This window comes from Strigops habroptila, chromosome 5 (assembly GCF_004027225.2).
Source record: "Strigops habroptila isolate Jane chromosome 5, bStrHab1.2.pri, whole genome shotgun sequence".
NCBI lineage: Eukaryota > Metazoa > Chordata > Aves > Psittaciformes > Psittacidae > Strigops > Strigops habroptila.
The window spans coordinates 1,657,328-1,674,444 of NC_044281.2; the positions used below are offsets into that span (position 1 = coordinate 1,657,328).

The 17,117-nt window shown below is 43.7% G+C and overlaps 1 protein-coding gene across 2 annotated transcripts in view; it reads right to left on the reverse strand.

Annotated features, from left to right (window-relative positions):
• Positions 1-17,117, reverse strand: part of VWC2L (von Willebrand factor C domain containing 2 like) — a 55,140-nt gene that overhangs the window by 33,859 nt on the left and 4,164 nt on the right. For both annotated transcript variants that reach the window (XR_003991619.1, XM_030487794.1), the window contains exon 2: positions 16,282-16,748. Coding sequence is in view for 1 of the 2 variants with exons in the window: in XM_030487794.1 (XP_030343654.1) it covers positions 16,282-16,692 (411 nt within the window). In the remaining variant the exon portion in view is untranslated. The remainder of the gene's footprint in view (positions 1-16,281; positions 16,749-17,117) is intronic.

The following is a 17,117-nucleotide window of genomic DNA, read 5'->3' on the forward strand; positions in this document are numbered from 1 at the left end:
TACAGAAGAAAATAGAACTATTTGCTGAGGGATCAATAAGAAAATTGCTGCTTTGTTTTTACTCATTTTAATCGCTAATTACATGGAGCAGGAGAACTAGATCTTGTGATTTGTGGAGGCTTTCACTGATGAATCCTTCAGGACTTGTCCCCATCTTCACTACTACAGTGGCTGCATTGCTAAGAAATACATGATGCATTTCGAGGACTAGAGCCCATCTATGGCTTAAAGAGGATCAGCCCAAGTAGAAGATGCCCCTGAATGACTCTGCAACTGAGTAAATGAGACATGACATTCACACCTTTTGTTTTTGCGTTGTTGGTGCAACCTGAAAATGACACTGTAATAGACCATGATGTTGCTTGACACTGAAAGCAGCTTTTCAAGAGGGAAGAACTGCACACAACTGAAGAAGGAAAGCACATCTCAGTGGTACAAGCAACAAGCAGCAAACAAAAAGTCTGCTTTGGGAGAACAAAAGACTCCTCTCAGCCACTTCCTCTTCGCCATCTTACCAAGGTCAAGCTACTTGGTCTTGCCTCCAGGATCTTCCTCTATCTGACCATTCTGTTCACTTGTCATCCAGTGTCTCTTACCATGGCTCTTACCTAGCCCTCACCTCCATGGGTGACTCCAGCCTTCCTGACCACTTAGTTTATGAATGTCTCAGGTGTGCAAAGCCCTGCCCTTTTCAAAAGGACTTTACCCCGAGCACACTGATTGAGCATCTTTTTACTGTGGGCTCAGCTATTAATTTCCCTGTAGCTACCCTTCTTGTGGAACACTTACGAGACACTGGCCCAAAAAGTCCTCTATTTATTCATGTAAGCAGTAGGTAGACCAAGGAGCAAATGACAAACTGGGAACCAGTGAAAGATGTCCCAAAGTTTTGTTTCCTGATTCCTTATTTAAAGATTTATCCCCCACGGAAAAGGGGTGGTTTACTCTTTCGTAGCCACTGAAGTTCAAACCCCAGGTGACACCAGTTCCTGAGAAGAACCTCTGATCCCTACTGAAAATCCAGGTTGAAAAAACACGGAGGGTTTCTGAAGTGTGAAGGAGAGAGGACACAGAGGCTATGCCGTTCCCACACAGACAGTGCAAACGCTTTACTGGTGCCTTAAACTGATATTCTGGAAGAAGGGTTAAGATTAAAGGATCATAAAAGGCTTGGACCATAAGATGATTTATTCACTCCACCTGTCCAAGGCAGAATAATCTCTTAGAAGACTCTCTAGGGAAGAATTTGTTAGGAAGGATTTCAAGAGATGTTGGTGCAGAGACATTCCTCTCACCATTATCCTAAGGAAAGGATGTTCACAGTGCCCAGCCATAACATGGATACATATCCACACAATTGCATGGTCTCTTGCTGTTCAACGTGTATTTTAAGAAATAGACCTATCATTAAAACCTGAGGAGCAAACTAGGTCCTTTTGTAGAAGGTATGAGTATAGCATTTTGACTTGGGAAACTGGTGCAAAGCACCTGAAATTCTTTTTACCCAATTTTCACTTACAATGGGAGTGAGAGCGTTAACCCTCAGAACTAGTGAGGAAATACGTTCGTCGATGTTGTTTTCAGTGTAGAGGCCTATCGTGGTTAAGGTGGTAGTAAGCAGATGTGGCCAACATCTAACCACCATTCAAAGGCTCTTGAGAGCAGATGAAGTGAGACACAGAGCACAAAGGACCTTCTCAGTCTCAGCACTGACCCTGATTCACCTCTCCTTTGGCCAGTTGCTTCAAAGAGACCAAAATAAAAGCACAAAGATGTGGACCGTGAACACCCCTGTTTATAGCCACACCTAAGATCACAGCCCAACTTCTATTTCTCTTCTGTTCTATTGATCTCAAGGAGGACTGTGACCCCAGGTTTGCTGGGAGTTCAGGTTCATTCCCTGCTTCTACCAGGGAATGGCCCCATCCTGCACAGTGGGGTGGCCAGAGGAAGGAGCCAGGACTCAGCTGGTTGCGTGGCTGGAAAACCATAGTCTCAGATGCTGTCAAATGGGAAACATCTGCAATCAGCAGAGTTTGTTAACGAAGAAAGAAGGAAGGAAAATTAAAACAGAGAATAGAGAATACGCATGGCTAATAAAGATTTTATGTGCATGAACACATAATGATAAACTTGACAGATGATATAAACAAACAAACGAAAAAGGCAGTAAGGAAACAGAATGGAAAACAAGATACACCCTGAGCTGGGGAAATGAGGAAGCCAAACAAGATGTGGATACTGTATCTCCTAATCTCCACTTTCGCTCCCGTACAAGCTCCCCACCATTTCTACCCACTTTCTGGAAGCAAATGCCAGCACATGTAGGAATTATGATTGCTAATATCATCCAGCTACTCTTCACAGTGACAAGGGAATCCTTCTCTTACGGGGTTGGGCACTACGTGGGTCCTTCTTTAGTCAGCTACTAGGTTTCACAGAACCGCAGAAATACCATAGCTCTGAGAGGTCCACACTTGATGGCTTCAGCAGGACCTCAAGTCACCCAGATGGACTGCTGCACAGACAAGAGGGATCCTATGATCAAACAATTCCTCAGGAAAATACCCTAAAAACCTCATTCTTTCCTTCTACCACAGAGAAGTGGAGAAAAGAAAATGGAAAATTGAATTCAAAACTCAGATTCAAAACGTACTTTTATGCTTTTCTACAGCTGAAGAGACCTGAATCAAACATTTCTTTAGACCAAGGCAGCTGGTACAATCACACAAATAACTGATACACGTAACTTCAAGTTTTTAGGCAAGATCTTGCAAGAAGCTTACTGCATCTGAGCCACCTGATTTGTCATAGAAATCCGCTTGTCCAAAACACTAAACTTCACCCTTAGCTTCCATAACTACAGTACCCTAAGTCACCACTCTGCTGTCCCAAACATGTGCAACTCTTCTATAACATGCAGATTGCCTTGCAAAAGCTTATTACTGAGTAGTAAGTATTCTTCTTGAGTGAATGGAGGAAGCATATACATATATGAAAAAACCATACTGCAGCTCTCCTCTTGCCTGCCTCTGATAAGGATTTCTCTGTCTACATGTCTGCTTGTCAATCACTCTTAGCTGCTTCTACACAAACATCTCTCGAGAGGTGGAAAGGGAGTGATTTACCTAAGACAAACAAAAAGCTCTGAAGATGACATCTGACTGATACTTTTTCTTTACCTGTTTGTTCTGTCAATCAGAAACAATTTTCCTTAGTTTTCACTCCGCTGTCACATTCACGAGGCTGTTTCCAAGCTCACTCATTTTGATCCTGTATGTGGGGTGTCACCCAGCTGAGGAGAGATCTCAGACCAAGTTTTAAGGCTGCAGTCTCCTGTGATCAGCTGTGATTAACCCAGCTGGCTTCTCTCAGACTTGGGATTTGAGCCTCATGGGAAAATGGTGCCTACTTTCCAGGCAGCCTTCTGAGAGCAAAGTGTTACTTGGCACCTAAGTATTTCAAGAGCTGCTGGATCTTGTGTAGTTAAAACAGACTATACACAGACCTGTAACTCCTTGAGACTTCCCACTACGTACTTAGATGCCAGCTCCCGATTTCCTCCACGAATGTTTAGCACAGCCACTTCCTGACACTTTGGACCTCTCCTCACCTTTCAAGAGGAGACTGGATTGTGTGGTACTTTCTTCGTACCTGAGTTTTCAGCCTCATGGAAGAATGTGTACATCTTTGCTGGAGCTAGCATCCAGGCTGCTCAATAGCCCTGTAGTCATCTATTCTGAGATCCAGTTAGCAGAATTTATTGGGCTGCTCTCTTCCCTCTCCTTTCTGTACTCTCCAGCTAAGCCTGAGGAGGGTATTTGTATAAGAATGCCTCGAAATCCCACACTTGAAGACCTTATCTCATTGACAAGGTCCCATGAAGTGGTCACTTAAGGACCATGTCCTCATGCTGTCTGACTACTGCACAATAGTCATTTATCAATTATACACAGCCACTAGCAAACAGCTACAGAGCAGTACACACTTTACAAATATTGTATCACAAACACTTGACATTTCTTCTGTGGAAGGGAATAGTAAAGCTTCATGTAAGTGTTTATAACCATCTAATCATGTTACAATAGACACAGTAGAAGACAATCTAAGTATTTCCGCTGAATTGAACAGACCTGCTACTGGGGCCTGTGACGTTTTTCACAGTCAAATAGGTATTTACAATATGGGCAAAACAACTGGAGAAATATGCTTGGTTGACTGGATTTTGAAGTGGTGTTTAACCAGGAAATTAAGCCTCTGGGCTTGCCTTCTGAGCCTCATGGAAACCCAAGGAGCCAACACACCAGAGCAAACGCAGAGCAGATGCCAGGGCTCTTGATATCACTGCAAACCTTCCATCAGCATCTTAGCTCCCACCTCCTTTAAATGAGATGCCATCATCTCCATCTCTACTGATGTCAAGGTGGTTTCGAATGCAATGGATCTAACCTGGTACTTCTGCACACACTCGCCAGTACCTTGCCTTAGATTCAGATAGACTAGCTGTATCCACACATGTGTCCTTCCTACGTGTCCCCGGGAAGGACTGGATGTGTCCCATCCCCTGCCAGTGCTGGACTCCAAGGGAAGGAAAGCTAAACACCATCACTGCTGACAGTCTCTCCATCTTTTAGTTTTCAAGAGACTGTGTGCCAGCACTCATACGGATAATCACACTCAGCCTCCCCTCTCAGACAGGCTCAACTGAGAGCATCCTGCTCTATACAGAGAAAACAGTGGGAAAAGCAAAGCCATGTAGAGTGAAGTCTGTCAAATTGGGCACTTACATCTTAAGACTAGCTGTAACTTTTAATGACGCTAAGGACAACGGCAGTTCTAATGGAAATGATTTTTGTAGCTACAGTTTCAGGTGGTGAATTTATTGGCAGGAAGCAAAAGGGGGAAGAAAGCTAAAAAGGACCTGATGAATAAAATGGGAGGCAAAAATGGTTTCCACATTATGGCTGAAGTGGAAGTCATAAACCAAGGGAGATGAATAAAAAAGAAACCAGGATAGCATTCATCAAAGATATTCCTGGAGTCAAAATTAGAATCATTTTCATTGTTACTGAAATTGCCTGTGATCTCAGCCAGATTAGCAAGAGATTGCAGGGAAGTTCAGGAAAGCTTTCAACTGAGAAATTCTGCAGGTGTCAAACTGCAGAGAACAGGTTAGCTAGTGAGCCCCACCTCAAGAGGAGACTGACATCAGCCCACTTCTCTTCTGGGCTGCTTACTTTGCTATTAACAGTGCATAAATAACCATCTAAATTGTGTTAAAAGCTTGGTAAATGGCTCTATTTTTTATATGTTCATGTGTGTGTGCCAATACAAGAATCTGCACAGGGCAAAAATTTCACTCATTTTTGTCATTTACTTAAAATACAAGTCATCCATCCAGCTAGTGGAGACACAGCATCAATTATGCTACAGGAACTGTAATGACTTGGGTTTTCCAGAGGTGGAAAGTTGCCCAAATAAATGATCTGGTGAGTGATTATATAGACAAGTGCAGTCACTGGAAACACCACCAGGTTGCAAATGATTTTGCAACAGGAAAAAACTACCGAGTCATTAGATAATTTATTTGCAGTGAAAAACTGGAGCTGTATCCTACTTACATGGAGCACTAGCAATACGAATGAACTGTGCCACCCCAAAATTGAAAAATGCTTGCACCATCCTGCAGATCGGCTGAAACAAGGACCTGGCTTCCAAGAAGCAGAACAAGTGTATGCTGAGATCCCATATTTCTAAGGGAGGTCCCAACATGTACACAAACATTGCTAATGGAAGACTGAAATGAAACGACAAATCTCTCACTTGATGGAAAGGACGAGAGAGACAGAAATACATTACTGAAAACCTTTTCTATAAATGGTGACTCCATCCTATACTCAAAGCAGCCCCACCACAAGGAGGTTGAAGATGACTTGCCTATTTTCCTAGCCTACAGATGCTGCAGCTCTCCAACCAAAGCTTGATTTTAGTTACCCCTAACTGCTGCTTGCCTCTTCACAGGTACCAGAGTCTTCCCAGCAGGCCAGTGACCAGGCTTGGATTCTGGAGATGGAAAGGCATAAAGATGCTGTAATCTCCCGCAGTCATGTATGCCTCTCCTCCCATCAGCTCTAGACCATGCCTATCCATACCTGGAAACAAAATGATTCCTGCCATCCTTTTGTAGAAATTCCTGCGGAGCTACTACAGATCAGTAAGCCAGATGAGGGAGAGAAGCACAGATGTGCCTCACTGTGGGTAACCTGGGCCCACATCTGATGATTCAGGATTGTGATGGCAGTAAGAGCTTTGTACTCGTGTATTTGTTGCTATGTGCCACACAACTTGATGGGTTTAAAAGGCTCCTGGAACCACTTCTGGATCTGGAGAGTGACTCCTCCATTAGCTGATGAGAGAGAGAGAACCTTGAGCTGAGCCCTGGCCCTTTCTCCACAGGAGCTGGGTATCTGCAGTCTTGTGGTTGCTCTTCTCTCCTGAGAGCAGCAGTGGAGCTCTCTGTAACAACATGACATTGCACTTCTTTCATCAGAACAACTCTCGTTGTTTTGATATATGTCTCATTTTATTCCTTACAATAGTTGCACCTCACCTACCCTGGGGCTGAGGGGATTGGAGTTCTCTATTACTTTGGTGATAATTTTTATGACTCTATTTCAATAGTTTTCTAGTTCAGACATGCCCAGCACACAGGGAACAGAACTCCTTTTGAAAGGTTAGGGATATGACAGATGGGACTGTGGCTCCAATGTGCAGCAATGAGCAGCCCTGTCTGCCTGGACACAGACAAAATGTTTGTGTGTGCTTCACATTTGTTAAGCTCCTTTTAATATCAATAGAGAAAGTGAGCCCAGCTGGCAGCTTCTGCTGATGGTTGTTGGGCTGAACTGAAGGCAATCTTTAGAGTTAGTCTGCTTTGTCTGAAGACAAGCTCCATGTCCCTACACAGCTCAGGCAGCTGGGAATGATCACCCTGGTGCATGGGTAACCCCTGGCTGGGTCACGGCAGTCAAAAGCAGGCATGAGCTCCTCTTGCTGCAGGCACCACACTGCAGGTTTCAGCGCTGTATCACACTCTGCCTCAGCGCTTCACACAGTTTTGCACCTTTAGTGCCCTAAGGGAAGCCAGTCCCATGCCCCTGGTACTGCAGTGGGAGCTCCTGCATCCTACTGGCACACCAATATGCTCCCTCCTTCCCCTCAAAGGAGCAGCTCCTTCCTGGATGCTTTGCTCTTGCTCACCTCTGCTGAGCTCAGGATTTCCTCCAGCATGGGAGCTGGAGACAAGATCTCATTGCTGATCTCCATTAACATGCTCTGTTGTTGCCTCACCTTTATCTACTCCCAAAGAAAGACATGTTGGCTGAACCCGAGCCTATGTCCAAGGAGTATTTAGGAGCTGACTTGCTTTTTTCCTTTACATTGCTGAGCATACAGGAGCTCAAGGGTGCTGAGCATCCACGAATACACCTACACATACATCTCCTTCTCCTTTGCTGTCTCCAGGCCCTGCTTCAAAGCGCTGTCCTGCCTAGCAATGAGGTGTGGTTGTACCAGTGGGTTAACATCATGTATCTGACTCGGCTAGGTGTGCTTCTGGTTTCCTTTGCTCCTGGGCTTCAACACCAGTCCTGTTTTCAGTACATGTTGAGAGGTGAGAGAGGGGCAAACGCATCACATCAAACTCTGACTTGTTCCTGGTTGCTTTTTGTCTCTCATTCTCTATTATCTGTACTTTTTTGAAAGCCTAGCCTAAGTTTTTATTTTCTGGCAGCTCCCTTTATTTTCAGGGAGCTGCCATGAAGCCTAAAAGCCAGAAGGCAGATTAGGCTTCATGGCAGCTCCCTTGGGCAAATTCTTATCACAGGTCAGCACCACGGAAACTACATAAAAGAGCATCTAAGTGGTGCCAAACTTCACGCCAGTGTAATACCCTCATGGGCCACTTGTGATCCATGACGCTGCAGCAGTTCATAGCAATGGAGAACCTGTCCCACAGAATAAAGCAGCTCTTTACTAGATGGCACTATGCCTGCCCCTTGTATCCAGTTCCCATTGCTTAAACCCTCAGGAGGGAAGCCAGCGGGGTCCAGGAGGTTTCTGTCCCTCAGGGGATGTTACCACATTTGGTTATCAGCACAAGCTGGGAAGGATGTGAAATGAGAACAGGTTTGAATAGGTTATCTGTGATGAGAGAATACACTGGAGTCTACTAACACAGGGAGTACACTGGCTTAAGCCTCAGAAAGTTTTCCTGCCTGGGATGACCACAGTTAACAGACTGCGAGATTCCCTGCTTTGAGGAGCTGCTTCAAGCTCTAATGCTCCTCCAAGCTTACCCATTTTATCATAATTCCCAAAGAACTACCTCTGAACTGCAACACAGAATGAAGAGTAAGGAAGCCTCATGCTACCTGTATTTTTATTTTGCAGCTAGACTGAGCATTGTCACTACATGGCTTATCTAATTATATTCTTAAAACCAGTAACTAGGATAATTAGCTAACTGAGCATCATTTTTAATGAATGCAATTCTGCATAAAGCACATTCCAGCAGCAACACACACGTGCACTTCCCCTTGCTCTGGTAGGAAATGGGTTTCTAACAAACTTCTCGCCAATGACCTGTCAGCATTTCAGTGGCTGAAATTCATCACAATCACAAGCTGATTGTGGACCTCAAACCCACCAGCCCTACAGAAACATCTTGGGTGACAGAGATGGACATAGGTTGGGAGAGCCAAGGGATGACCACTTCTCCCCTTGGTCCCACCGAGCATTGTCTGGCACAATAATAAAGCCTCAGACTTGATTTTACCACTCCTGGAAGGAGCGGTAACAGTTGCATGTCCTACACATCCTATTTTCTTCACAGAGCCTCTTCTCAGCTGTGCAGAGGTACCTCCTCTCTTTCAGCAGCTCCCTGGACAGCCCCCAATTCTGGAAGCAAGCAGAGCTGATGAGCTATTTCCTGAAGCCAGCCACGGCTTTGGCGGTACAAATGTTGGGCACAGGTTAATTCCTGTGTTGTATTTACTGGAAAAATACCAACCCCTTGGGCTTGCACATATAGGCCAAATTCTGCACTGCTCTCCTGCACCAGTGCACTGTAATTAAAACATGGGAGCTTGTGCTTAATTCCTGGTGATTTTGAATCATGCTGATGCACAAGTTTTGGGTCTCGTCTATTTCAATGGGGAGCTCTGAGACAGTGTGTGTGTAGCACAGCTGGCACCACTGAGCTCTGAGCTTTTGGGGCCTCCATGCATAACTGTGATCTGGGGAAAACAACAGCATGGATTCTTGGTAGCAAAATTCTGAATACAGCCCATCTTCTTTCCCTTATCATCATAATATAGCTGTGCATAATGTAATATATATGTTAAAGAGTCAGTAGCTAAGTACATAACATAATTTAAGAAATAGGTATCGCTATAGATCAATATGTGACATGCATATCTATTTTAGTATGTTTTCTTGGTACAAATTATGACAGAAATACAGTAAGTCAGTAATTTCAGATTCCTTTGCATAGACATTGTCACTGTAACTTTGCCAGGAGGGAGATAATAAATCATACTTTTCCATCTGACTGATGTTCTGTTTCCCCTGTCTGATTTCAATGACTGTGCACTATCTTCAGAGCTGGCATTGTTCATGGCTCCTTTTATTAAAGCACAGGCACGTTATTGAAATTTCTTTTGTATTATGATTTTCTAGCCGTATGTGAAATTGCAGTACACACAAGGAGAAGAAGAACGAAAAAAGAAGCCCCATTAGTTTGAGTCATAGTAGAAAAAAAATCTGCTACACACATCTTGGAGAGAAAAATGCCTATATTAAAATCCCCATGCTGGCTTGGGATAGTAATCGGTTGCTTGGAATTCATGAGTGAAGCTCTATCTAAAAACTACTAGTGATATGGATGACTGGTTTAGTGTACTACCAAAAGGTTTTAATAATGCTAGTTCTTGCAATGATGAGCTTTGCCATGATTTGAGCACTTTCCAAGATTCAGCAAAGCCAACGCCCCTATAATAGAGGAGAAAACTTACTGAAGAACCTTCCTTTTCTCCCCACTTTGTTTTTCTAGTGGCCTAATGAAGCTCCTCAGATTTAAGGTGCCATATCTCTGTTCTCTCATGCCGATGCAAACCACAGCATCCACAGTCCAAACCTGCAGCTGCACAGTTGGACAGGGCTGAAGGGCTCTCAGAGCAGCCACTGCACCACCCCAGCCAACGGATGGTTGCACACTTCTCCCCATCACCTTCCCTTTCAACCCAGGGCTGCAACAAACTTGTCTTCCCCCTAACAGCATCATCCCATCACCAATGCTCAGGGAACGTCCCAAGTGTTTCATTCATATTTGATAAGGCTGTACTCCCAAGCTGGGTAACTAGTGGTCAGAGTCAGGCTGTAGTTTGCACCACTTAATTTCTATTTCTGGCATGGTTCTGCGGGCGGGGAATCACTTTTTGATTTCATTGCCTCCTTTTCTCCAGTGGCAGAATGGACACACTGCATTTCAGGGACTGAGAGATGCTGAGATAGCAGCTGAATACACTCCTCCGTCTGCTAATGCTTTTTGATGAGAGGTCTTACTTTGTTAAGTTATATTGAGATAATTGCATTAATAAAACATTTTTAAAGAGCATTAACAAAGGAGAAGGAGGTGCCACTGTTCTGAAGTAACAGTTTCCATAATGAGCTGAGAATTAGTATATGATAATGCTATGCTTATATAGTCCCTCATTTATTTTGGATTCTGATTATACCCCAAGATCCCTGCTAGAGCTGTGATCCCTACTGTGCAAAGTGCTGCTCAAGAAGACATAAAGTCAGCTAGATACAGAAGCCCTAGCTGAAGGATTACAGATGATTTGTGGACAAAACAAAGCAATGAACTTCTTAAGATACACTGGCAGGAAACATGGGAAAGAAAAATAAAGTAGAACTCCAGCAGTGAAATCCTGGATCTTTTGAAGTCAGTGGAGATTCTGCCCTAGAATGAAGCTAAAATTCCTTCTTTCCTGTTTTGTCTGCGTTTGTTTTTCACAGAGCAGAGGCCTGCCCAGGAGCAAGATTTGTTCTCCCATCTTCTACACTTCTACTTTATGCAAGGGACAAACATTTGGGCACCATTTCGGGAGTTTTTGAGTGAGGACGGGTTTGGGAGCAGTGAAGGTGGAAGGGAAGAGGAAAAGGAGGTGCAGAAGTCATTGGGAAGGGCAGAGAGATGAAAGGCAGCAGCAGAGGTTAGGCACTGGCAGAGCCAATGGCTGGAAGAAATTGCAGCTCTGTGCCTGGCAGAAAACAAGGTGGCCACTGAAGAGCACCCAAAAAATGGCCTTAATGTTCAGAGCTGTTTCCAAGCTCAAGTTCACAACTGCAGGTCGAAGCTCTCTTCTCTCCTGAATGTTACCAGGAAGGCCAAGTTGTGATGCCAAAACCTCTTCTGTTACCACCCAAAGGATAACACACCCAGTGTCCTGCCAGGCACAGGGAGATATTTTCATGCCTAGAAAATTTCTGCCATGGACTTTGAGAAGGATGGCACCATGCTACCAAACCCCACGTCACCGGGACTTGCTCTCCTGAAGGGACAGGGAGCAGTTCCTGCATGTAGGGTCTCAAATGAAGAGAATGTTTCAAGATGTTTGCTTGACAATCTCTTGTGAACTCATCATTCATTTCCCAGTGAGGGTATTTTCCTACAAATTCACACAGGTCCATAGAAGATTATTCTGGATATGCCTGTATTGGGTGGTGAGAGATCTGGGAAGTTCGGAAGTGATTATGGACTTTTCCAACTGACAGCCTAATCTTAGAATCATAGAATAGTTAAAGTTGGAAAGCACCTTAAGATCATCTAGTTCCAACCCCCCTGCCATGGGCAGGGACACCTCACACTAGACCATGTCACCCAAGATTCCTCTTCAAACGGCTTCTAACTGTGGCTACAAATACACCTTAATCATACTGTAAACTGCATTTCTCTAACGTGGGTAGGTGCGTGCTTTTCTGTCAGCAAGTTATGCAGGAGAGTGAAAACTAATCAGCACTTAGGAAAACTGTTGTCTCACTGACATTTGCACTTCTCCTCCATAAGCTGCCAATGAACATCCATCACGCTGGTGGTACACTGTCTCCTTAAGTTTATATAAGCTGCTGCCTGGGAACATTCATTTAAAACACAACCATGTGGACTTAGAATACCTGAGACCGCTCTTTGAGTTGGTATTTGCTTGTTTTCTCTCTCTGGGAAGAAAGGGGAGGGTTAACAACCTCCCTGAAAGATCTCTGCTAGTACGGACAAGTGCGGAGCACTTGGGACTCAGACCTTAACTGCCAGGACTGAAATCAAAACACGGCTGATGTGTGGGTGCAAAAGCAAGCTGCTAAGTGACCCTGAGAATCCCTGCCAGATCTCCCTGGAGAAAACAGAGAGACTGCCTGAGACTTGCAGCATCCTCCACACCCTCCCTGCAGCCACCACAGCCATGCGCCACCCTGTGTCTGCCTCTGAGAGGGACCAGAGGAGATGCAAGAGACCAGATTTGAGGCCGACAAAGAAAGAAGTGGAAAATGAGATAGGAAAGAGATAGATGGATGCCAGTAAAAGCCGCCAGACCTCTCCTTTCTCCTGCATACTGCTCCACAGGAATCAAACCCCTGAACACTGGTCTATATATTAGATATTACTTGAGTCAGATGTTAATTCACATTAGAGACCTTGATGACCTTTTCTGCAGGGGTATCTAGGTGGAAACACAGCCTCAGACGAAGCTGGGGATAAATCCCAGTCAAACCAAGGGGATAATGCAGGCTCTGTATGGGCAGCTGGGGCCCCAAACCCACAAAGATCCCCCAGGAGCCATAGCAGAGCTATGAAAATGCTACATGGGGGTACTAAACCATCCGGAAGGAACACATGATTTTACAAAAGGATACAAGAAAAACTACTGATTGGTTTAGATTTACAAGTGAACTTCATTTCAGCATTTCATCTGTACATGATAAGGATTTAGGGGCGCAAGCATAACCATTTGGACAGCTGTCTAAATTAGATGGCTTGTTATGTTTTTTGCACTTATGATTGTTATGAGGCAAAAAAAAAAAATCCAAGGTACAAGATCAATTCACTAGAAGAAAGCTAAATATTCAAGAAATGGGCCTTTATAACTACTGCTGTACCCTGAGATAGTCACAGTTACTGTCAGTGTTAAGGAAAAACAACTCATCAAATTGCATTTGGATTTCTCCTAAGCAGAAATCTAGAAACCAGACACGAAAATTCTCCTAAATGGAAACCTCTCACAGATCCTAGAGAAGAAAATTTCCTAGCAAAAAAAAAAAAGTAAATTCTAATTTGTGAAAGATCAGGCAGTTGAAATTTCTACAAGATGAGTCAGTCACAGAATCACAGACTGGTTTGTGTTGGAAGGGACCTTAAAGCTCATCCAGTTCCAACCCCCTGCCACGGGCAGGGACACCTTCCACTAGAGCAGGTTGCTCCAAGCCCCTGTGTCCAACCTGGCCTTGAACACTGCCAGGGATGGGGCAGCCACAGCTTCTCTGGGCACCCTGTGCCAGCGCCTCAGCACCCTCACAGGGAAGAACTTCTGCCTCAGAGCTCATCTCAGTCTCCCCTCTGGCAGGTTAAAGCCACTCCCCTTGTCCTGTCCCTGCAGGCCCTTGTCCAAAGCCCCTCTCCAGGTTTCTTATTAGCCCCTTTATGCACTGGAAGCTGCTCTACGGTCTCCCCAGAGCCTTCTCTTCTCTAGGCTGAACAAATCCTGGCACACAAACAGAAACACACTTGCTAAAGGTTTTTAAGTGGAGCCTAATTTCAGCTGTAACTAAGCAGTGACAAGCACTTCTGTGGATGATGATTTGGAACCTACATATTAGAAAAAGTAAATCAAGTGGGTGAAAGCATTATGAGCCCACATAAAACAGTGCCTCCCTTCTAACTGAAAACAGTCTGGGTTTGATTTAGAATGACTGGAGCAAGCCCCTCTTCAACTTCAGAGTGTGTGGAATGGACTTGAGAAAGTTTGCAGACCTTATAAATTTAACAGGATGAGGGAAGAGCAGAGCTCGGAGCCTGTAAAACCTGTGAACTGCTCAGAATTTCATCTGTGGAGACAGCAGGTGAAAATCTTTGTTCTGTGAAGTAAACAGTCAAATGCTTGGATGCTTCAACAAAGTAAAGAGTTCACCTTCATAGCAGCAGTTTCTTGAATCTAGGAGTTCTGTCTTTCCTATAGGATTTATAAAGTCATAGTTCACAGTGGCTCCTTTTCTTCCCCTCAAACATCCCTGAAAGCGCACAGTAATCCTCCGTTGCCTGAATCTCTTCCTCTATTTAGAAGCAAAAAAGAATTTAACTCTTTATTCTCATAGATAAAAAAAACCCAACCAACATCCAAACAACAAAACCAAACCATTTCTGCCCCACTCCACAGAGTATTGAGCTCTCAGCAAAACACAGTTCCAGGTCAAAAGCTTGACTGTCAACTAAATTAAATCTGAAGGACCTCACATTAGTCCTGGACTGAAGGTTACCGTATGTGTGAGTGGTGTGCCACCATCTACTTTGTGTTTCTCAGAGGATACTGGAATTTCACTTTTCAACCCACAGGTTTTGAACACAGCAAACAACAAACCAGATTGCTCTAACTCTCTCTAATAGCCTTTCTCCCCTAAATTCTGTTTCTCTATCCTTCAATCCATTATCAGAGTGCAATCATTTCTGTCAGGAAAAGTGATCAGTACTTTTGTACGTCATTCACATGAAAAAGCTACTTTAATGAGAAGATCCATCTCATTATTTTCCCACTGGAATCTCTCTGGAAAGGGTCCTTATACATTTCTCCTTTCTAAAATCTCTCCAAAAAGAGTTCTCATAACTCTCATTTAAGAACCTGACCATGTACCAGAAGTGCACCTAGGTGGGACACTTTACCACCAGACAACTCAGCAGTCAAAATGGGATCACTGAAGCATGATTGTGGCATGAAGCTGGGATAGGCCTTCTTAGGTCAAGAAGAAACTGTTATTTAAGCACTTCACAAGATCAGCATCTTCACATTCCTCAGCAACGCAGAGAACAGGTTCATCAGGATGGCTCTCAAGGAGATGTTCCTCATATATTTGTTTTGGCTTGTGTCTATGACACTGAACTGTCTTGCCCATTGCTAAAACTGAGCAATTGCAGTTAAAGATGGACAGAAAAAGATGAACATAAACCATACATGATAGAAGGAAGGAACTAAATACTACCTTCACTGAAAATTACAGTATCTGGGAAAAAGGAAATTGAGATCTATGTCACCAAGAGCTTTTGAAGTACACAGACCTCTGTGGAAGTACTTTCATTGTCAGAAAAGAGAATAAATTGGCAAGTGCATAATGAGATCAGGCATACAACCATGAAAAGTTACAGGCTGTTATTAATTATGGAGGCACAAATCTTAAAGCCACGTGACCTGGGAGAACAAACTTGTGTATACCTACTGTCTTTAAAGACCCCATTCTTCATTGTGAAATGCTATTTTCCTTAGGAGAATTGAAAACATGCAATCAAATTCATTAGAATGAGAGCTGTGGGTTGTGTAAAGGGTAATGGGTTTTTGAAAATCTGGTCTTATTTTGAAGATATATTCCAGAAGGATTTCTTTACAACTTTCCTGATAGGAACTCAATCATTACAATTAAACCCCTTACTTCTCATTACTTGAGAGGGTCATCTGCCTAGGAATTCATCTTCTGCCATTCAGGACAGATTTATCACAGTTGAACTGAAAATACTAAGTATAGCTTGAGATCTACTTACTTGCATTCTCATACAGTTACAAGTAACAACTCTCAGTACCATGCCATCAGATTTTGCTATCCAAACTGGAAAAGGGGTTCATAGAAAGCACTCAGTACTGGTTTACCACCTCTTCTACTGACCCCATTGGTAGTCCAACTTGATTCATACTATGAGCAAAGAAGGAGGTTGTCCAGAGTAGCAAATTCAGAGGGCTGGCATTTCACATGGGGGCGTCTGACTGACCATTAGCCCTCAGTGAGTGCACATAAGGGGGGAGGTGGCAGCTTTTACATTAGCCAGACCTGCACAACAGCTAAAAAGGACTTCAGCTTTAGCATCAATTATTAGCTGTAAGCAAAGAGAGTGCCTTTGAGAATCCCCAACAGAAATACAATTCCTAGAGCAAACTAATAGTAAATACTGAAGAAACAGCTTCATACCTTAAATTCCTCCAAGATTTTGTAATTTTTCCCATGATATTCACAAAAGTTTCTCACTTCTTTGCATTCTGGACAGCATCCGTTGTGTTCCACTTTTGTACACTTTGGGTGGATTTTAGGGCATTCTGGTTGATCACAAACAGGTCCATCCTCAGTACAGACACAGGGACAGTTGGAATGTCCCGGGAAAAAACGTTCTCCCAGTTTGTACACAAAGCCACTGTCATCCACACAGCCCTTCCCTCGGTAGTCATCAAAGATCAGATTGTCATTGCTGGAGGTCTGGTCCCCTTCATCAGCAGGGTAGTCTTCATGATTGATGGCAGCTGGAGTGACCAAAGCAGGGATTACAAAAAGAAGCATCCAGGCATCATGGATATGAGGAGCCATCCCCCTCCTCAGCTTCTCCATGGGATCTCAATGCCAGATGGAAACAGCTGCTTCCATAGGGAGACCAGTGTTGTGGTCTGAAAACAAATATTTTTAAGTGAGAAAAACCTCAAAATTCTAAGGAATAATGACTTATAAAGGCCACAGTTTCAACCAGCATCCAAGAATACATCAGTGCTTTCAAACTGCACAGATAACCGTCACTGTTTCATTCGAATTAAGCCTCTTCTCAAATGTTAAAGGGAATAAAAAATATGAAATACATAAATTAGGCACACATGCCTTTAAGTATATGCCCACAAAATATCTTCATAGAAATGGTGGCTCACAGAATCACCTCATTTTTATTTTCCTCATTTGTGCAGTTCAATTTTCTGATGCACCCGAAACTAAACTAGCTGCCTGAAATTCTATGGGGATGGACAGCTCTGATTTCAATCCAAGTT